This window comes from Cadophora gregata (genome assembly GCF_030347475.1).
Source record: "Cadophora gregata isolate MNR1 chromosome Unknown scaffold_7, whole genome shotgun sequence".
Lineage (NCBI taxonomy): Eukaryota > Fungi > Ascomycota > Leotiomycetes > Helotiales > Ploettnerulaceae > Cadophora > Cadophora gregata.
The window spans coordinates 2,158,462-2,178,608 of NW_026695930.1; the positions used below are offsets into that span (position 1 = coordinate 2,158,462).

Genomic DNA, 20,147 nt, shown 5'->3' on the forward strand with positions numbered 1-20,147 from the left:
AATGTAAATTAGGAACAACAGTTTTCAATGACAGCTTGCCCATATCAATTGGAATTAGTGGAGTTCAGAAGACTTTGAAGTATATCTGAAGCCACTCACCCTTGTACATGGTATATATCGCTTCCACGTTCATCTTGCCGAAGGCAGCAGCATGATCACTGAGAAGATACCCAACTCCTGCACCGTTTTCAGTTCCCAACAGTGCAAGGAAAGCTTCTGGATTCTCTGCATATGTCCATTTCTCCCAGTATCCCCCATACAAGTTTGATCCTCTTATGTCATATGCTTCTTCAACAATGGGAACAGCCTCGTCGTTCGCAACGTTGTATCGGTAAATCCGTCCTAATCGATCTAGAGGCATGCCTTGATCCCTCGCCATTTGACTATAGCTTTGGAATGCTGCTTCCGACCATTTCAATTGTCTTTGGTCGCCTCCCCTCCAACCTTGATTATCAATTGCGAATATGACCCCTTCCCGAGCGTTGAACAGGTTGTCGAACATTGGATCTTGGCGGGAGTTCTTGATCTTCACCTGTACCTTCCTATAGTTGAAAGGAGAATAGCCGATTGCATCAAATTCGTCCATCAGGGAGACCGGGACAGTTAATGTATCTGGAGAGGTGACGATATCATAAGCAGCCATGAGTCCATCTCCACCCTGTTTATCTGTGGCTACCGTGGTGCGACCAGGATCCGTTCTAGCAGCTTGCAAGATATCGTAAACTTTTCGACCACGCGCCTGGCACTTGATCCATAGTGGTGTGTATGATGGTGCACGTGTGGAGAGTTCCCGGGTGGCTACACGGTTGGTCCAGCGGGAGTCGCAAATATGAATAGCTTGCAAGAAGCAAATGAGACCAATGATGGTGTGTGACTTCATGTTTGCGGCTGGATTGATATTCTAAAAGTGTTTTTTTTCGAGGTATGCCGAAATGGAGCTAACTTGTAATAAGATTGACTCGAATGGAGGTCAGTGAAAATTGCTGGTTTTATAAATGAAGCTCAATGGGCAACGGCAACTTATAAGTGAGGAGATGAGCCATATTTCTCAGAAACAACCACATTTCAGAACTCCAATTGTGCAAATAACCTACAGAGTATAATAACAGCATGTTCCTCTTCTTTCGGTGTTGTTGTGAGTTTCAGGTGTTCAAGTGCTGGCGCCAAAGTTGGTGATACGATCCTATCGGGCTGAGTCTTGTCAGTACGAGACCAACAAAGAACTGAACACAGTCCATATCACCTTATTTTTGATTGGACAGTTTCGGGAGTACACATGAGAACGCATGGGAAAGGACACATATTCACATGGTGTCTGATCAGTAAGCCGTTGGTCGATGCCCAGGACTAAAATGTTGGCCACAATGTCCGTCCAAAGGACTGGCCCACAAACAATTGCTTTGGCAACGCACGAATAGTTTTGAATCCTGCCGGATCTTTCTTGTTGATCCTTCAAAGTTGCTTTTGAGCCATCTCATCCCCTGTCAAGGTTGATTCAGGACTTCAGGTATTAATAGATGTAACCAACATGAAGAATGGGCAAGAGTCTGCAGCTCAGCCTCCGTTAAAGAATAACATGACCTCTGAGCTTGGTCTCACTTGTTTCAAGATAGAAATGAATGGGCTGGCAATCGTCTATCCGATGAAATGCGGATCGTGAGTCCTAACTTTGGACGTTGAGCGGAGAGCTGGAAGCCATTTTCCATCAAAAGGCCAGCCGACAGCCCTAGTCCGCTCATGCCATCAAAGTCATACAGCTCATAGTTGTGATTTGCACCATCAATAAAACCGGATAAGCCCACCAAAATCATTCTCGACGAAATCGTTCTTTTGAAGTGAAGTGGAACATCACGTGAAACACAGACTAAGCACTTGGTCCTATGGACTTGTCACTGTCCATTATCTATCTTAGAAAGGGCTCGGAACTTTATGATTTCATTCCATAAGTTTCAAAAGCACAAGCTGATTCCCAAAACTATACACCAATCCCAATTCCACTTTGCAGCAGACACAATGTCGTCTACGTTGAGAATTCCAGTCCCGAGGGACACGAGCTGCTCCCAAACACGGATTCGCGTACTTGCAGGCCAGCTTGGGGTATCCCAATATCGGGGTACAAGTCCTCTCACAGATGCATTCTCAATCTGGCTTTTGATGACTATTTCTTGCTTGACGTCCATTCCTCCCCACCGTATGTTTCCGATGGCGTCTTTGAGGGAAGCGCTTGCGAAATATGAATTATGACTGGTGTATTCGGCATCTAGTCGTGTAATAGGAGCATCTAGAAAAGTATATCGGTTGGAAGAGGTAGACGACAGAAAGTAATCGGCTGGCGTATTCCCTGTCCCGACGACCGTGACCGGGCCAGGAATGACCGTGGTTCCGTTGAACACTGTCAGCCAACCTCTCGTATGAAGCGACTCTAGTTGCTTCAAGATAAGCTGCCATGTCTTGTCTCCACCTGTTTTTACGTCCAGAAGGAGAATCAAAGATTTATCCGGGTCGACATCAAATACACCCACCGGTCGGGATCCCTCCGTAAGCAGATTGTCTGCATTTTGATGCGCCAGAATGTTGCTGAGAGGGTCCAAGTACAAGCTTTGAAGACTTTTGGTGCGTTTGAGTTCATGTGCTTTGTGTCCTATGAGCAAATCGTCTCCCCGCAGCCAAACATCGGCCTCGACACTAGCACAACCTACAGCCAGAGCGTCATAGAGAGGAATTCGTCTCCAATAGTCGTTGTGGGAGTGGCATTGGACGGGTTGAACATCTCGAGTAAAACCCTCTTTCCACATTGTTGTGTTTGACTGTTCCCAGCTCGCTAAAATATTTTCGATGCCGTTACGCCGCGGCGGGGGGGAGAGGCGGCTGACAAGAAGAGTTGCAAATGAGACCCAAAATCTGGCCAAAAGTCAGGATATTTACTCCAAAGCAGGACACTTGGATTAACATACAGCAGAAACACAAAAACGGAAATTCCAATTATTGTGGTAAGACATATCATCAGCGTTTGGATCGTTCCTCTAGGCGACTGACCCTTCCCGAACGACTTGCGCCGTCGTAGAACTGACCAAGGTCTGTGTTCGTTGACGTGCTTTCGAGGAAAACTTAACCATTGTCCCTCGGAGTATTGGGAAAGATTGGTTGCGCGAAAAGTGTTCGCATTGCTCCGATTGAGCTTCGCAAATTGTGTGAACATGATAGGCAGCTGAAAGATTGCTGTCGTGGGGCAATGGAACAGCACAAGTGAACTTCCTTGATGGGAAGCACATTGCAGTATATTATCGGTAGAGAATATAATCATCAAATGATACAGTGTCTAGTTTTCATGAGTTTCTTACGGCAAGTCATTTATGTGGAGCGGTGCGCAATTCAGCCAACATCCAACAAAGTTATATCTATTTCGAAATTCACAATCCTCCGTTTCAGAAGGCCTATACGACGCAGCAAGATATTGTTGGCTGGGCCCAAACTTGGTCAGATATGACCAAAATCTTGTTTGAAAACCAAGAATTTTGGTCTCTTTCACATAGTCTGGTGACTGATCCGAAACGTTCGGCTGCTAAGCAACGTGGTGAATGAATCCTTCACTTCACAGGTCCGTAGTGGAAATGTACCACCGTACCAGATGGCAACAGCTACGGTCAGTCAGGTAGCCAAAAACGTCCATATATAGTAGCAAATCCTGTAGACGCTGTTGGAACAAACCGCCTTGTGACGATGAGTCCTAGGAAATGTGGCCTGCCGCATCAGCTGGATTGGCCCAAGTGACCAATCAGGAGCAAGCCACTCCCATACGTATCAGTAAAGTATTTTACTTTGTACCTAGATTGTCCGTGATCCATCGAATTTTGGAGTATTCAGAGTTCAATCTGCCAATGCATGGTATCAAATGTACGAGGGAATGTTTGGGATAATTGGCGTGCACGAAACGAAGCCCAAGTCCGCCCTCGCTTAGCAAGAAATTTGAGAAAACAAGTGAGCAAAGTAGCGAGTCAAGCGCGAGAAAGTCGAATCTCATATAGACAGCTTGGCAGGTTGATCCTCCCTGATCGAATATAGCCCGATTTGTGCTCAGAATACATTCTTGGTATTTTTGTGGATCCCCAGGTCCGGGAGGAGTTGGCCAGCATGGATGGAGTGAGCTCGTTCAGGACAGCAGCACAGCAGGAACGCATCCTAGTGACTGCGCTGTCTCCTGTCAAATAAATTAGTTGGAAAGAAACTATTGTTGGCAGCTATGACATGAAACAAGCTACCACGACGTTACGAAGATGGTGGACTTACCTGATCACATAGCTCTGGATTGTCGTCAGTCTTCTCGTCACATACAGAAATAGCTTTTTGGACTCTCATCCTTAGTAGTAAGAGAATGGTGTGATAGAATAAGAGGAAAGTGTACATATTGCCGTTGACTTGTTGAGATCTGTCAGGGAGGTGACCATGGAACATATAAGCCCTACAACCCCTCTTCTGGTCTTTTTTCTTCCACATCACTCAACAAGATTCGGCCGCTTCAATTCTACTCCAAAGAAAACTTCACTCATCTATTTCGATCGGCCCGTACTCTTGCTATAACAAAACCATCTTGACCTACCTCAAATCCATTTTCAATCAGCACAAAAAGAGCCAGATCATCATGACTTGTTCGTTGCACCTCAGTTATCATCCCAAATTCTTTACTGACCAGCTTTTCGTTGCACATAGTCACAAGAAAGACTTTACTTGCCATTTTTTTGGCAGGCGCTTTCGCAGTTCCTAGTCCTTACCCTGCTTTGGGCCCTGGAGATGTCAGCGGCGTGGTTCAGTACTTGGACAGCAACAAAAATTTGGCATGGAAAGAATACGAGAATGGTCGATGCGTCCAACTTCCCGAGGACGATGATGATAGTTCAGAACTCGACACATACTGGACTCCTGTTGGAACAAAAAGTCGTCGATGGGGGCCTTTCAAGTCAGCCGGACAAATCGCAGATCTCGCCACCCAGGTGGCCTGCATTGGCAGTGGAATGAAAATCGAAGGCAGCAAAGTCAGTGCACACATCGCCGATGCATGCAGTGCGTTCTTGAAAGAGGTGCCAGGAGCAACTTTTATCAACGCTGCTTGGAAGGTATATCAGGTATCCCACATCGCCAACAACGACGGTGCCCTTGCAGTGATTAACTTTCGATGGAAGACTTTTGGGTCACAACCTCCAAAGCTCACCGACAGTATGTGTAGCAAAGCCCTTTCACTTGTGAGCCAGACTTTATGCGTCGAGGAAGACGACGAAACTCATGGTGCAACTTTGAAGATCGGTTCTAAGGGATCCGGGATCGAGATTGGATTTGATCCGAACGAACAGTAAAAATTCTGGTTGGCTTAATTAGTTCAGCTCTCGTCCTTTTCAAAATGTGCCGCATCACGACGGATACTAGGAAGCCTGTACTTTCGTTCATACTGTTATGACTATGGGATTTCGTTGCAGTCTAATTTGGTTGTCGTTCAAGTTCTCTTTTTGCGTCCAGTCGCTCGTTCAGAATGTTTGCCACTCTTGCCACTGAATGGTACCGAAGTTTCGTTAAATATTCATATAAATCTCATCAGGGTTTCCGCTTCACCATTAGTTGATGACTATCTTCTTTTTACTTTTAAAGTCGCTTTATGAGGATATCGGTACTACCACTCATTGTGTATCTGAATTAGGGTCAGGCTCAAGACCACAAAATGCTGGTGTAACCTCGAAGAGAGGTTATTGTGTAAACAACTTCCGTAAATAAGCGAGCCGACCCCCCAACCATCCCTTTCCCTATGACTTCGGCCCAATTGCTGCCACCAGCTGCCGGCCTCCACCGAGCTTTCTCATATTAAGCCCAGCTCACGATCATACGTGGCTTAATCAAAACCCAAGCGAATCTCATCAATTAAATTTTACCAGCGGAAAGAGGCGACAGCAGGGTGCGGGGTACCAAGAAAGTGCTATGGCTAATATACAATCTCTATGACCCGGAACGTGCCATATATGTAACTGCGAATTCCACTCCGACATAAGATACACACTTGGTCCTAGAACATAGCGAAACAGAGAGGAACGCCAATAGCGTTCCTAGTTCCCTTAAAGAGCCGAAACCAAACAAGAACATGCGTCTCCTCCTCGTGCTCTCCGCAGCTCTCTCAATTCTCGCCTATCCTGCACCCGATACGAATTCAGATGCATACTATGACTCTCTCAACAAACGTGAGAATCTATGCAACTTGAAATCTCCACCTGTCATCTGCCAGCCCAACTCCTCCGTCACGGTCGCCGAGACAGCCAAGCGAGCATATCAGTTCTACCGCGCATTCATTGTGGATGGAGATCCCAGGACGATGTTTTCGTTGATTGATAATGTGTATCAAGTATGTCACATCTCAACTCTCCATCAGATTCCCCTGAACAGAACGGATCAGAGGTTTCGAGCATAAGCGAGAGGGATGATGCGAGACTTGACGGATTGGATTGTGCAGGATAATGACTGATATGAAATGTGACAGCAACACCATCCAGGATATGCGTCCGGCCCTCAAGCCATCTGGAGTCTCTTTTGTAGTGGGAACAAGATCGGAACTGAGAAGAATACCGCCCACTGTTTTGATGCGAGCACGAATATGTCGTATGCGCAGTACTCGACCACTGATCGCTGGCGTTGGGTTGGAGGGTGTGTGCATGAACATGTGAGTTTTTCTGCGGTGTGGATGAATGAATAACTGGTGATACTAATGTAAGATGGTAGTGGGATCAAGGAGAGAAAATTCCGTCTAAGGATAAGTGCTATGTTTCGAATGCGACTTTGACGTGAACAGCTGCTGAGAGATTGGCTGATAAGGGAGAAAATGCACTGTACATAGGTGGATCTGTGAGTAGTCTCGACAAGGTAGATTGTGTTTGATACCGGATGGAACGAAATTTGTATATTCTTGAAATGCTTTTGTTCCACATATATACATCGTATAGCCATTTGCAACCCGGAATGGACATTATCAACTCACCTCATGCTACATCCTACAAGTCCAGTCCATCCTTCTACAAGCACCTCCCCCTCCCCTCGGCTCATCAACCCCTAGGTAAACATCTTCAAATCATACACTCCACCCACCGCTAACGCCCTCTGATACGCATCCCTCTTCACAATCCTCTCATGCCACTCCTTACACTTCGGAAACTTCCCCCCATCAAAATACCCCCTCTGAACCGCCACATCCATCGGAAAACTCATATTGAAATCCGCCAGTCCAATCTTCTCCCCACCAAACCACGGCTTCTCCTCACTCAGCGCCGCCTCCATAACACCATACATCAATTCTTGGTCCTTAACAAAGAACTTAACAAGGGGCCCAATCAGCAGGAAAAGCAGATGTCGGATCCCAAACGGCAAGAACGAGGTCAGCATCTCAAAGACAATGGCGTAGTTGATCTTCAACGCAAGACTACTGTGTCCGAATTCAGTGAAGAATTCGTCCCGGCGTTTATCCTCGATGGACGAAGAGGTCCATTCTCCTGCACTGTAATGGTCCGCGATGAACTGTAGAATAAGTCTACTCTCCGTAAGAACGCCAGGGAGGATCTGGTAGGTCGTTGAGGCTGCGGCTTGCGATTCGGGGGATGAGTCGATAGGTGAGAGGGTCATGATGGGGGATTTGCCGTGGGGGAAGATAGAGCTGAGGGTCTTCGCGGTGTTGGGGTCGCGGCGGGGGAGGTTCTTGACTTCGTATTTTATGGAGTGTGAGGCGGATAGTTCTTCGAGGGCCCAGAGACAGTTGCGGGCTTGGGATGAGGACATGTTGTAGATGGTTGGGAGGGTTGTCTGTTGGACGGAGGGGCGTTGGGTGTCCATGTTGAGTGGTTAGTTAGGAAAATAAAAGAGTGATCAGCCAAGGACCGAGAAATATGAATTTATGTAAGGAATATGCTCATGCGTCCCTGTCGCTGGTCAACAGGAGGTTGTAGAAAGGTGAGATATATGTATATATCTGAGCGTAGAAGTGGGGAGTAGACTCACGTAAGCTTGAGCTTCTGATCTGCACTCCAAGTCATTTTAAACAGGGCCAATGATGACAGCCAAGCCAGTGCATGTGACACAGTGGCACGGAGAGTGGCACCGTTCTCCTAAATCTCAAACTGTGTCGTGGCTTTCGTTGTAGACTTGAATATAATTGGCGTGGATTGATTTCCGGCTATTGTACCTAGTCGTTCTAGGATTCACTTCGAACCGGCAGCCGAGAAGTTCGTAAGAAGGGTAATTTCATCTGGGGCATAAATTATAGGAGTCGTTGGAAGGGAACTTGTAAGCTCCGTTCAAATAAGAGACACTGCTGTCCAGGATGGCTGGATCAAATCGACACCCAAACTTGATCCTTCTAAGGAGGTGGAATTTGCCACCTTGCCAAGGCATCTTTTGAGATCGACTGTAAGCCTATGGCCATGAGACCAAACCATATAGCAGTGCATAGAAATATTGAAATGATGCAAATGGCTGTACTTCAGAATAGCTTTTGTCTCTATACTTCAACTAATCAATTCTACAAGAATCATCAGCCATACAATCATCAGATACACTGAGATAACCATCTACTTCTCCTCTCTGACTGGTAGTTCGGCTTCCTGGCCTTCGAAAGCAGGCAACTCCTTCTCTACATCCGCCCACTTCTTCTCACCCTCAACCAGCGCCTTGATAGCTTTCAGGATAGTTTCCTCATCGGCTCGAACCTGCTTCGTCGAGTCACGGTCACGTAGCGTGTATGTCTTGTCCTTTACACTCTGGAAATCGATAGTGATGCCGAGAGGTGTGCCCAGCTCATCGTTACGGCTGTAGCGCTTACCGATAGATGCAGAGGAATCGTCGACACGGCTGGAGACACCGAGGGCGCGGAGTTTGAGAGACATGTACTTTAGGAGAGGCTTGAAGGATTCGTGGCTAGAGAGCGGCACGAGAAGAACCTTTGTGGGTGCTACTGGTGGAGGGAAGGAGAGGACCTGTACTTGTCAGTTTGATATTCCCAGTTTTCGCTATATTACTTACACCACGTGCTTCATCACCACCCTCGCTGCCACCTCGGGTCCAGTAGTTGTGCTCGATCAAAGAATAAAGAATGCGGCCAATACCGAATGATGGTTCGATAACGTTAGGCGTGAACTCTCTTGTGTTCTCTGTTCGGGTTCGGCGCTCGATCACGATCAAATCCTTGCTAACCTCTACCTTGCCATTGCCAACACCCTCAACTTCGATTGTGATCTTGCCATCTGTGGCAAGATCCTGGGCGAGAGCTTCCCTCTTTTCTTGTGGCAAAGCCTCGATAGCAGCCTCGACAGTCTTACCATCCTTCTTGAAGAACGGGCCAAACTTCTTCTTATCAAGGTCGATTTGCCATTCTTCAATGGTGATCGGGGTTTCCAGTCTCTCGCGAACCATCAATGGAGCACCAGTCTTCTTTGCGTGGACTGTGAGATCGTACGCGCTTCTATCAGCACAACCAACGCACTCAATCCAGCCATAACTCGTCTGAAGCTCGGCATCCCAGCAGTCAGCAGCGTAATGAGCCATCTCGTTCGCCATATGTTGTCTAAATCTGATCTTGGACTGATCAACACCGAGCTTTTCCAAGAACAAGTGAATTCGGGCCAAGAAGTAACCCAAGGTCTCGTTGTCGACGGTACCATCAGCAACAGCCTTCCCAATGGAGACTTTTGCGACATCCGTCTTGCCGGCCAGTTGTGTTTCCTTATTCAACAGAACAAGCTCAACATCCTTGACCTCATCAAAACGAGCGTGCTTCTTGCCACCATCTGGGTCGACGTAGTGCTCGATTTCGGCCATCAGAAATTCACGGACACGCAGTAGACCGGCGCGAGGCGAGATCTCATTTCTGTAAGACTTGCCGACTGAGGCCGAGGCAAATGGCATTTGTTGTTGGTTGAAGTCCAAGAGTTTGGCGAAGTTGAGAAATTGACCTTGGGCGGTTTCTGGTCTGAGGTAACCTTGGAGATTACCGCTGGGACCGATAGCAGTTTGGAACATGAGGTTGAAGGCCACAGGTGGGGAGGGTTCAACGCCAGTAGCGGGGTTCTTCATCTCGTACTTCTTGATCAAAGCACCCAACTCCTCCCCATTGTAGTTGTCGATCTACGATAATCAGTCCTAAAACTTCAGTTCTTGCTGAACTATCACATACCTTTGCCAGAATCTCCTCGTATTCCTTCACAATGGCATCATCAAGCTTAACAGCCTCAATCGCGCCCTTGACCTTCTTCTTCTTCTTTTTGGGGTCGTCCTCCTTCTCTACAACCTTGACACCTCTGGCCTCCTTGTCACCCTTCAACCGCGACTCCAAGATTTCCTCCACAAAGTGATCCGCTCTGATAATATCGCCGTTCTTTGGGTCCTTGCACATCCAATCGGCGAATTTCTCAACATGGCCACTGGTCTTGAGGACCTGCTCTGGGGTCAAAGCTGGGCAATCCACCTCCAACATATCCTCTTCCAAAACGAAATGCTTGCGCCATATATCCATAATGTTTGTGAGGAGTGCGCAACCGGGTGGCCCATAATCGTACTATCCGAATACATCAGTCTTTAATCCAGCCAGAAGCTTTTCAAGTCCTAAGAGAATTATGGCATTGGCATCTGAATTTGCCGCTCCCCCTGTCCTCGACGATCTTCGAAATCCAAGACGAAATCAACTCACCAGACCAGCGACACCACCATAGATCTCGAAGGAGGGGGTGTAAAACATGCGCCGCCTGAGCATAGAATCCATAGTCTGCCTATCGAAGGGCTGACCCTTGAGAGTAGTAGTCGCCATGGTTGCGTCCTGCTGTTTCTGTCCCTGGAATTTTGGAGCTTGGTACTTGTAGAAGTGTGCAGATGCAGTAAATGCTCGGAGGGAAATAAAGGTATTCTTTCGTGCGAATGTATTTCGTAGTTGACCAGCAGTTTGTACGAAGCTGCAGAGGGAGCGCATTCACTCAAGACCCATCCAATTGAGGTCTGAGTCACTCAATATCAAAGGGTATCGTGGAGCGGAAGAGGGTTGTGGTTTCGAGTTGCTGTGACTCTTTCGTTTGGAGAACAAACAGCAAGGCGAGGACTAATGAGGGCCATGGCCAGAATTCAGAGCCTTGTGGAGGGGCGGCCGCCGGCCCCGCTTTAATTATTTTCCAGCTGGGCCAAAACTTTTTGATCAATCCGAGCTTGCTTGACCATTATCACAACCCCGCGATACAACACTACAACAATACACAATTCGCCATGGGATCAAGTCATAAACCACCGTCTGCGAAGGCGAGTCTGCCATTCAAGACAGGCAACAAAGTCAGACGACAAGATCTTCATGTCAAGCAAAAGAAAGCCCGCGATAGTTTGCGCCGAGATGAGCGGTTCAAGAGGAAAAGAGAGGAGGACAAAAACCCTGAAATGAGAGAAGCACGATTGGCCAAGAACGTACCCATTACGATTGATAAGAAACGTGTCTGGGACGATGTTGACGGCGACGGATTGAACGTCAGCGTAGATGTTGAGCAATTGAAGAGGCGGCGCATCGAAGAGGCCGAAGCAGCAGAGCAAGAGCCTGTGGAGGAAGCAATAGAGGATGACGACGATGCAGACAGCATGTTGGACTCGGACTCGGATGGAGAGAAAACCGAACCAAAGCAACGGCCTCGAGCATCCTCTACGGCAGCTTCGACAACCAGCACAAACCTCGACCTAACACCCTCCTCACTAAGTATCAAATTCCCAACTCTCTTCTCCGACACACCACCACCCGCCCCAAAGATCCTCCTCACAACCTCCATAAACTCAACTCTCCACCACGAAGCCGACCTCCTCTGCACCCTCTTCCCAAACAGCACCTACATCCCACGCTCCTCCCACCGCTACGGCCACAAGTTCTCCCTTCGCGAAATCTCCAAGTTCGCTACAAATCGCAACTATACCTCCGTCATACTCTTAAAGGAAGATTCCAAGAAACCCACAGGGCTGACAATCGTCCATTTACCAGACGGGCCAACCTGCCACTTCAGCATCGCCAACTGGGTTGACGGCAAGAAACTCCCCGGCCACGGCAACGCCACAAACCACTACCCCGAACTTATCCTCAACAACTTCCGCACACCACTCGGTCTGCTCACCGCACGTCTGTTCCTCACCCTCTTCCCGCCACAGCCAGAGCTTCAAGGCCGTCAAGTCGTGACGCTACACAATCAGCGTGATTACATTTTCCTACGGAGACATAGGTACGTCTTCCGCGAGAAGAAGGAGACGGAGAAGAGTGTTGTTGGGCCAGATGGCAAGGTGGTGGAGGGAGTAGAGGGTATCAGAGCCGGATTACAGGAGCTGGGCCCGAGGTTTACGTTGAAGTTGAGGAGAGTAGATAAAGGTATCGGGAGGGCGAGCAGTGACGGCGACGATGCGGTGCAGTGGCAGTGGAAAGCGCATATGGAGAAGCAGAGGACGAGGTTTAATCTTTGAAGAATTTATAAATGGATACCCATGTTTTAACATGAACCGAATTTGTGTCTTCTTAAATGAAATGTGCCTACGTTATGTGTAACATTGGAGGCGGTTCATTAAGCGAGCAATATTCTGCCTAAAGTGAGAAGACAAAGACTTACAAAAGTCACAGACGAAATCAGGTAGAGCATAGACCAGAGCGAGCATATGTTTCTCTAATCTTCAAAATCTCTAATGCGGTCTATCATACAAACGTGATACAAATGCGGTCTATACCTGCCTGTAGTTTTGGTATCTTATCCTGCCAGATCCATGTCTTCCGATCCCAACCATATGTATGCCCATCCGTCCTCATTTCACACCAACCGACAAAAGAGATATAGTACTTGTGTACAGCCAATCGTCCCATGCGACACCCCAAACGCCACGCTCCCAGAAAATGCTCACTAAACTCTCCTCTCCATGAAAATAAAAGCCAAACAACAAAAGAAACTCCCCTCTCTCCCTGTCCTGTCAAATACATCCTACACCCGACAATAATCATAACTACTATACTTCATCTGATCCACCCACTGCGTATACCTCTTCAACACCAACTGGCTCAAATCCCTATTCGCCTTAATAAACACCGTCTCAAACGGATGCACACTAATCCCAAAATACCCCCCCTCCCACAACACATCCCTGTTTTCGCTGCATGACTTCCCCTCCTCATACTCCGCATTCCCATGGTACGCGCTCATCATCGCCTCGACCTTGTACCCCGCCGCGCGGATCAGGCTCGTAGAGGAGACCTCCGCTGCGACGGCGGCGTCCCAATCTGCAAAACAGCCGTTGATGCCAGGTGCTTGGGGTACGGGTGTGGCTTCCGGGGAGCTGCTGTTGGTGCTGCTGCTGGCGGCGGGGTTCTCCGTCTTTATTTTGGCTGGGGGGAGGGTGATTGGGTGGGTGGAGAGGTAGTCGAGGGCTTTTTGGGGTGGGAAGAGGAGAGTTTCGATGCCGATGAGATCGGTGGCCCAGATCATGGATTGGATGTGGAAGGTGGGCCAGCAGTTTGCGGTCATTCCAACGAGCTAGAGAATGTTAAATTAGGATCTTTCATTAATTCAGGAGAAGATTGTGGTATTTACCTTGACTTCGTCGGTGATCTTGCTGAGGAACATGTCTGTCCAGCAGTCTTCGGACCAGTATGGGACGAAAGGCCCGCGTATACTTGCATTCATGGTAATGAAGCGCTTGTATCTCTTGTACAGATCATCCTTCTGCAAAACCTCAGAAAAAGCTCCCAGATCGTAGCACTCATTTGGTCGCTGAACTATGCGGACATTTTCCCTGTCTGGGACGATATCCTCGGCTTTCGTCTTTCCATTCAAGATAAAAACGAAATCAGCTGCAGCGTGAAGACCATGAGCAACGAAGAATTTGAGATTTTCGAGCGCACTGCCGTCCTTGGAGTCGGCATAGGTGTATAGAATGAGTGGACGGTCGTGAGCTTTGCTTTTGCTTGATTCCCCCTTGGCTGATGGAATGGTAGTAAGAACACCTGTGTTCTCGCCAGAGGAAGTTCCTGTCGTCGAACCAACATCTGCTTTAGCTGCGTTATTCTGTGCTTCTGTGATCACTTGTTGAACTCCATCCTTTGAAATCTAAGAGATGTTAATAGGCTAGCCCCCGGGATTAGTTGAAGCTAGGATCGCCTACCTGTGAAGAGAAACTAGGCATATCCAGAGCAAACAACGACCATATCAGATAAAATACCACCATAGCCAACATAAATGATGTCCTCAGCGGCCGAACATTGCTGTTCGACATCTTTCCAAGCTGTATAGCGCCCATGTTAGCCCTGGAGTCAAGTCGAGTACAAGAATATCGAGTTGTTTGAAGCTTTTAGGAAAGAGAAATAGAGAATCTAGACGTACAAAGCCCTATATATGGGATTGGGTGACAATCCGAGACTCCAATGCGCAAAGCTTCGACTCGCGGCTGGCTGCGTGGATGCTCCACAGCGGGGATCCCCCCGGGGAGAACCCTGAAATATCCTGATACAAATCGGGCTCGTAGATCATGAGAGGAGAATCCCCAAGGAACCGAACCGATTTGAACAATGGGACATCAATCTCGAAAGGAAGATGCAAAAAAGCAGGCGTGGTTCTTGAGAGAAGACAAGTAATTTACCTCCAAGGGATATGCAATGTTATTCAGTGGGCTGAGTGTGGATTGACTGTGGATACTTCAGTCTTTCTCGGAACGTTCTAGGCTTGTTGGGGAAGGATACGAGATTTCTACATACTCGTATATTCTGGTATATGAAGGTCAAACGCCGATACCATGTACGTAAATCTATGATCGAATATGAGACCTCGTTTGCTTTAATCAGATATTTTACGGCGCAGTAAAGCTGTGAAGGTGCCCGGACTTCCAAAGGGCCGAACAGTGACAGAATTTTATCTGGGTAATCATTGAACTCTGGTCAGACCAGATGAAAAGGAGGTGGCAGCAGAACTAAAACGAAAAGAACAGAGTTTACAAGTACGAGTAAGGACAAGCAAAGAAGTCACCACTCGCAGACGGCAATAACTCTTAAAAAATGCCATCTGGAAAGGTGTTACAATCTCGGGGTTGGCACACAGCTCCTGAGACGATAGATCTCTTGGGTTGGAGTAATGACGACACTTCTGCAACAACTGCTGGATGCCGTTGGTTTTCTGCGCCGTTCATCGCCCATGTTCCTCCCTATGTCCAGGGGACTAGAAAAGGGTTCAATCCACTTCAGGGGATTCTGACGAACCAGGAGAGCTCATACTGGTGGTGGATAGGATCCATTGTCATTCCATTATTGAATGGAGGGAGCAGGGTGCATCATGCTCAAGACGCCGAAATCCATGACAGGCATGCTCGGCATGTTCGCAAACTCCACTCTTGCAAAAACACCTCAGACCCTCTTTAAACCGTGTGCTGAAAGCTTAATGATTGGCTATACAAATCAGCATTGCGGCGTTGCAGGATAACGATGTGAGGGTTTCGAGACATGGTCTGTGGAGAGGGGCTTCGTCAGCACCCACGTCTCGCCAGCTAGACCAATGGGATGTTTTGTTTCATGGCGTGCAACGTCCAAAGACTTGGGAATCTGAAGACGACGTGGCCCAGCGGGTGGCTTAGAAGGCACAGGAGATTTTCCTTATTTGTCCGTGGAGGTTCAGCGGCCGTTGAATCCCCAACCTGAATCAGCTTCAGGAGAACGACACTTGCACATGTCAGACCGCCGGAAAACAGCAGAACACCGAAAGCGAGCATCTTCGAACTCTGTCAACTTCATATAACGAGAACTTTCTTTCATCCAGGATCGGGCAATTCACAGTGTGGTTCCAGCCAGGGATGACCGGTAGTCGATCGGTATTGATAGAGTTTTCTATTTAGAATTCGAGACGATCAAACACGGCCGTAGCTCCCGTCCGGCGGTCATCCGGTCCCGATTCCCCGTTCGCACGTTTGAGATTATTGGACGACGATCAGATAAGAACGATAAGGGCCCCAGACTTCTCGGCGTGCTTCGAGACTGTGGAAGCATACATCGTGAACTGTGTGTGTGTAACGGTAGCGCCGGTCCGAAGGGTACAGTCAAGGCAAATTTTACATGAGAAAAGGGTGTCTGGTCAGGCGAGGGATGAGATGTGGATGCAGCATGGCGTCGGCGACGGACAATGATTTTCCGATGTAACTTTCCGGCCACGAAATTCAAGCAGGCGATGTGTCAACCTTCCAATCTACTTTTTATCAGGCGGTTGTGTAACAGTCTTTACATCATAAATTTACAACAAAAGTCAAAGTCCGAGTTGCTCAAAGTCTCGCCAAAGAGAGAAGCTTTTCAACAGCATGTCGCCTGCTGCCGTGCTTGACTTCTGTGGCCCCAAGGTATTCGACTGCAGCTCAAGGAGCTGAAACATGTCGTTTGCCGTGATTATTGCGTTCTGCATTTTGTGTTTTGCTGGACCGACTGGCTGTCTGAGAAAGGGGCGCAGAGAGCCTACTTTCTCCAGCACATGTGCGCGCTGTCAATCCATCTGACCGAGTCAACGTTTTGTTATTTCCCTCTTGTGCTAGTGTGCGTCGTATACATGTTGTCTTGTCTCTTCCCTTCAAACAATGGTCATCTTTGTCTGTTTTGGCGATAGACCTTGCCCATTCTTCCACTCCTTACGCTCTGATATGCTTCACGTTCCAATATGTGTCTACACTCCCAAGAAGCAAGTCCAGGTGACCCCCTTGCTGCCATGCAAACATCAGAAAGCACATACATCACTGGAAGTTCATATGGGTACCTCGATCTTGCCTTACTGTATAAATATGCCAAATTTCCTTGGATGAGCAGGTTGGTATGAACAGAGTGCTGAGGCGCGAGGGTTGGCAAGTAATCCCCTCCACTCTACTGCCTCGGCAGTCTACTTGTTTCTGGCCCATCCCTTCAGAGTCGCGTATTCCCAGTGTCATGTCTTGATCTGTTGTATGAATCTCTATATATGAATTTCCTCAGATAATCCCGGTACACAACATACGTTCAGTAACAGCGGCTCTCATTTCTCGCTTAGCAAAACCAACAGCCAAGACGAGCTCTGCCTGGTCGTCTCAATTGTAAGCATTTATCCAAAGTGATCCTTGTTGATGGAACATCGTAAGAACGATCCTTTTGTTGGTTCTATTTCCAATCTCGTGCTTAAGGGGCAACCTCGTCCCGTTTCAATGCTGGCCTCTTCTCCCAGACCCCTCACATCAGGCTTTTCCACCATGTCACTTGGTATCAGCACCACTTCTTCTCCTGCAACTACTACTACATTGCTCGCGCTCACGACACCATTTATACCGCCGTTAGGATGTGATACTCATTGGTCTCTCGCAGGTTTGTCTTCAACAAACACACATTATGCACCACGCTCGGATGTGCCGGTTCTGGTCTCGCAGACTGTTTCGTCATGTTATCCCTCCGACTGGGATAAATCTATTCCAGAAAGTCGTCTAAATTTCAGTCCAGCTGTTGTAAGTATGAGTCGACGCGCTCGCTCTACAGCAATGGCGTGTCCTCAATCCTGGCAACGAAAAGTGCTGAGCTTCTGAAGTGTCCCAGCGGAATGATCTATCATCAGATGGGAGAGTACTTTAGCTCATCACTAGCTACCACAGCTAAGTGTTGTGAGGGGTTGATAACTACTGTTTCCCTCAATTGTTATTGCAGACTTTCGGGAGGAACAAGATTGCTGATAACGTGGCACAGCGGGTTCGACCTCTGGGACAGTTCATTCGATGACAACTTCCACGCCGTAAAGAATGCTCGTACTCCGAATCAATGTGTACGTACCAGTCCAGAAGAGCCAACGACCACCACGAAAGGCTCAAGGTCGCAGAACAGTATCACGTCAGCAGATATCACCACGACCATAATGGTACACGAGGCATGGATGTTAACTTGGGCTGCATCGGATCGGTCGACCTTGTCGCCAAATCTGCCCGATTTGACTAATGGAACGACTCTACCGACCTGGGTTCCTGGCGACAAAATCCCCGATGGAGAGTATGATGATACATCTTCCCGCGAAAAGAAATCCGCTCAAAGGGATAACCATTTGATCCTCACTGTAGGGCTTGTTGGTGGGGCAGCATTGTTTCTTATAGTAGACGGTCTGATGATTTGTTGTATGTGCACCACAGACGAGAGAAAGAAGAACAAAAGGGAGACTGAGACTTCACGGATAAGAATGGTCAGAGTACTTAATGCACGGCCACAGAATTGAAGTCGAGGAATACTGCAGGGTCGAGTAAAAGCATCTAATAAAAAAAAATTGTGACCCATTCTAGAACCGAAAACTAAGAGAATTATCTCTAAAGTCTGTCTTGGCTTCCGAGTTGAGCATGAAAACTCCAAGCCTCGATTCTCACTCTTCAACTCGGCCCAAGGTAATCATACACCAACTTTGCCATCTCAACCTTATCCCCTTTCCTCGCCAACATCCGCCTCGTATATCTCCTCTTCTCCTTCTCCTCTCCCTCTCCAAATCCCGTCTCAAAACCCCACACATGATCCGCCAACGCACCCGACTTCTTCGCCTCAACCTGAAGTCTGATAACCTCATCTCCACCATCAACCACTTTCTCAATTCCCTCTCCATCACCTGCTTTAAGACGCCACTTCGACTCCCCCAAATCCCTACCCTCCTTAACAACCCCATCGAAACCCTTCAAAAATTCCAACCCTTCACTCTTCCCCTCATCTTTCCCTCCTTCAAAGTCCAGCGATAACTCGCCCAATGGACACCACCAAGCTCTTCCTACAACTAGTCCCAGAGCCCCGTCATCTTCCTCCCATGCAACTCCGTCGATATGCCGCTCATCGACTTTTTCTTTGCCGAGGGACATACCAACAGCCGAAAGTAAGGTAGCGATCTTGAGTTTTGATGGGCCAGTGGGAGATTGAGCCTCAGGGACGGGGATTGAAGTGAATGTGAGTTCAATGGTAGCTGTACGGGCAGCCATGCGCATGAGGTATGGGAAGCCTTGCTGTGGTGTGTGAGCCGTGTACGAGGTGGTGGGGTAGGGAGAGCAAAGAGATAAGGTGAGTGGACAAAGAAACTTACGAGAGCCATCATCTTGTCGACTGAGTCTGAATATGTTTTGTTCTGTATTCGATGTCAGATCCTCATGTATGCACTTCCTACCAAGGGATGAGGTCACAAGATGAGCAAAATGGATGCTTACAATGGTGAACTTCCCATTCAAGGTTCTGAGGGTCATTTCTGGTGGAACCGCCATGATGTATGAGATCGTCTCTTGGGTTTTGTTATGGCGAAGGAGATATGAGATTCAGATTTGTTGGGTGAAGAGAATAAGATCGTTTGTGAGATGTCGTCTGTAAAATTATGGTGGGGAGGAAATCCTTGCCGAATGTAAACAAGTGCGGCGCATCACCCGAGACAAGGCATGTGAATTACTCCGCGAGAGGTCGTATATTGATTCAAGGTCAACTAAAGGATGTCAAAGTGGTTATTCTGTGTAGACGACCTGCTTTTATATTGGAGATATGGATCAGTCCTACGTGAATTCAATCTTGTAACAATGCTACCACAGGAGTGGACGGGTTGTGCTCTGGTTGCCTCTAAGTATGGGCCGGAATGGCGTCGTTACAGTAGGCGTCACTATTTATCTTTCATCATTACCAAATTCACTTATCGACAGTGGCAGACTGAGAACTTTGAAGCTATCCGTACCGCTAAATCTGCATCCATCTACCTAGGTACTTGTTTAATTTATCAAGCAGGTCACATGACCATAAACAACTGCAACTCAACAGGGAACAGTTGCCTATATTTAACCCAAGTGATCATCTCCATTATTTCTGGCCTACCAAAAGCCTCAGTATGATCCAGATCACTAGTAATAGCTGACCAGAACACCGATGTTGTAATATTCGCTTAAGCCCGTCTTCCCGAAAACACAAGATAAGAATAGGTACTCACCATGGTTCCTCCTCATCACAAATTGGGAGCCATTTTTAAATGAGAACTTAAAGTTTCTACATAGAGGTGATTTATACAGGAAATAGAAAGATTTTTCCGAGCTGGGAGGTTAGAGAGAGGAGTCTGGGGGGTGATGAGTGATTGTCTGGATGGTGCCGAGGAGGATGGGTGTTGGGC

At 47.7% G+C, this 20,147-nt stretch overlaps 10 protein-coding genes across 10 annotated transcripts; 4 read left to right on the forward strand and 6 right to left on the reverse strand.

Annotated features, from left to right (window-relative positions):
* Positions 1 to 64: 64 nt before the first annotated feature.
* Positions 65 to 1,069, reverse strand: ONS95_013467 (uncharacterized protein; the record flags this gene model as incomplete). The annotated part of the gene is made up of 1 exon (XM_058507118.1): positions 65 to 1,069. The coding sequence occupies exon 1, from the start codon at positions 878 to 880 to the stop codon at positions 65 to 67; it is 816 nt and encodes a 271-aa protein (XP_058357849.1). The 5' UTR covers positions 881 to 1,069.
* An 880-nt stretch (positions 1,070 to 1,949) lies between these two features.
* On the reverse strand, positions 1,950 to 2,795 carry AIM6_3 (Altered inheritance of mitochondria protein 6; the record flags this gene model as incomplete). Its single annotated transcript, XM_058507119.1, has 1 exon — positions 1,950 to 2,795. One exon carries the CDS (start codon positions 2,793 to 2,795, stop codon positions 1,950 to 1,952), a length of 846 nt encoding a protein of 281 aa, XP_058357850.1.
* A 1,844-nt stretch (positions 2,796 to 4,639) lies between these two features.
* On the forward strand, positions 4,640 to 5,348 carry ONS95_013469 (uncharacterized protein; the record flags this gene model as incomplete). Its single annotated transcript, XM_058507120.1, has 2 exons — positions 4,640 to 4,646; positions 4,708 to 5,348. The coding sequence occupies 2 exons, from the start codon at positions 4,640 to 4,642 to the stop codon at positions 5,346 to 5,348; spliced, it is 648 nt and encodes a 215-aa protein (XP_058357851.1).
* A 615-nt stretch (positions 5,349 to 5,963) lies between these two features.
* Positions 5,964 to 6,819, forward strand: ONS95_013470 (uncharacterized protein; the record flags this gene model as incomplete). The annotated part of the gene is made up of 3 exons (XM_058507121.1): positions 5,964 to 6,379; positions 6,515 to 6,694; positions 6,754 to 6,819. Exons 1-3 carry the CDS (start codon positions 6,122 to 6,124, stop codon positions 6,817 to 6,819), a joined length of 504 nt encoding a protein of 167 aa, XP_058357852.1. The 5' UTR covers positions 5,964 to 6,121.
* A 261-nt stretch (positions 6,820 to 7,080) lies between these two features.
* On the reverse strand, positions 7,081 to 7,854 carry ONS95_013471 (uncharacterized protein; the record flags this gene model as incomplete). The annotated part of the gene is made up of 1 exon (XM_058507122.1): positions 7,081 to 7,854. One exon carries the CDS (start codon positions 7,852 to 7,854, stop codon positions 7,081 to 7,083), a length of 774 nt encoding a protein of 257 aa, XP_058357853.1.
* Positions 7,855 to 8,588: 734 nt separating this feature from the next.
* On the reverse strand, positions 8,589 to 10,978 carry GRS1 (Glycine--tRNA ligase 1, mitochondrial; the record flags this gene model as incomplete). The annotated part of the gene is made up of 4 exons (XM_058507123.1): positions 8,589 to 8,993; positions 9,040 to 10,140; positions 10,190 to 10,570; positions 10,703 to 10,978. The coding sequence occupies 4 exons, from the start codon at positions 10,976 to 10,978 to the stop codon at positions 8,589 to 8,591; spliced, it is 2,163 nt and encodes a 720-aa protein (XP_058357854.1).
* Positions 10,979 to 11,229: 251 nt separating this feature from the next.
* On the forward strand, positions 11,230 to 12,701 carry ONS95_013473 (uncharacterized protein). Its single transcript, XM_058507124.1, has one exon. The coding sequence runs from the start codon at positions 11,266 to 11,268 to the stop codon at positions 12,484 to 12,486; it is 1,221 nt and encodes a 406-aa protein (XP_058357855.1). The 5' UTR covers positions 11,230 to 11,265; the 3' UTR covers positions 12,487 to 12,701.
* Positions 12,702 to 12,992: 291 nt separating this feature from the next.
* Positions 12,993 to 14,280, reverse strand: ONS95_013474 (uncharacterized protein; the record flags this gene model as incomplete). The annotated part of the gene is made up of 3 exons (XM_058507125.1): positions 12,993 to 13,541; positions 13,599 to 14,114; positions 14,170 to 14,280. The coding sequence occupies 3 exons, from the start codon at positions 14,278 to 14,280 to the stop codon at positions 12,993 to 12,995; spliced, it is 1,176 nt and encodes a 391-aa protein (XP_058357856.1).
* Positions 14,281 to 17,127: 2,847 nt separating this feature from the next.
* On the forward strand, positions 17,128 to 18,251 carry ONS95_013475 (uncharacterized protein; the record flags this gene model as incomplete). Its single annotated transcript, XM_058507126.1, has 4 exons — positions 17,128 to 17,137; positions 17,363 to 17,499; positions 17,580 to 17,614; positions 17,735 to 18,251. 4 exons carry the CDS (start codon positions 17,128 to 17,130, stop codon positions 18,249 to 18,251), a joined length of 699 nt encoding a protein of 232 aa, XP_058357857.1.
* A 148-nt stretch (positions 18,252 to 18,399) lies between these two features.
* Positions 18,400 to 19,266, reverse strand: ONS95_013476 (uncharacterized protein; the record flags this gene model as incomplete). The annotated part of the gene is made up of 3 exons (XM_058507127.1): positions 18,400 to 19,014; positions 19,092 to 19,133; positions 19,213 to 19,266. 3 exons carry the CDS (start codon positions 19,264 to 19,266, stop codon positions 18,400 to 18,402), a joined length of 711 nt encoding a protein of 236 aa, XP_058357858.1.
* Between the last annotated feature and the right edge of the window lie 881 nt (positions 19,267 to 20,147).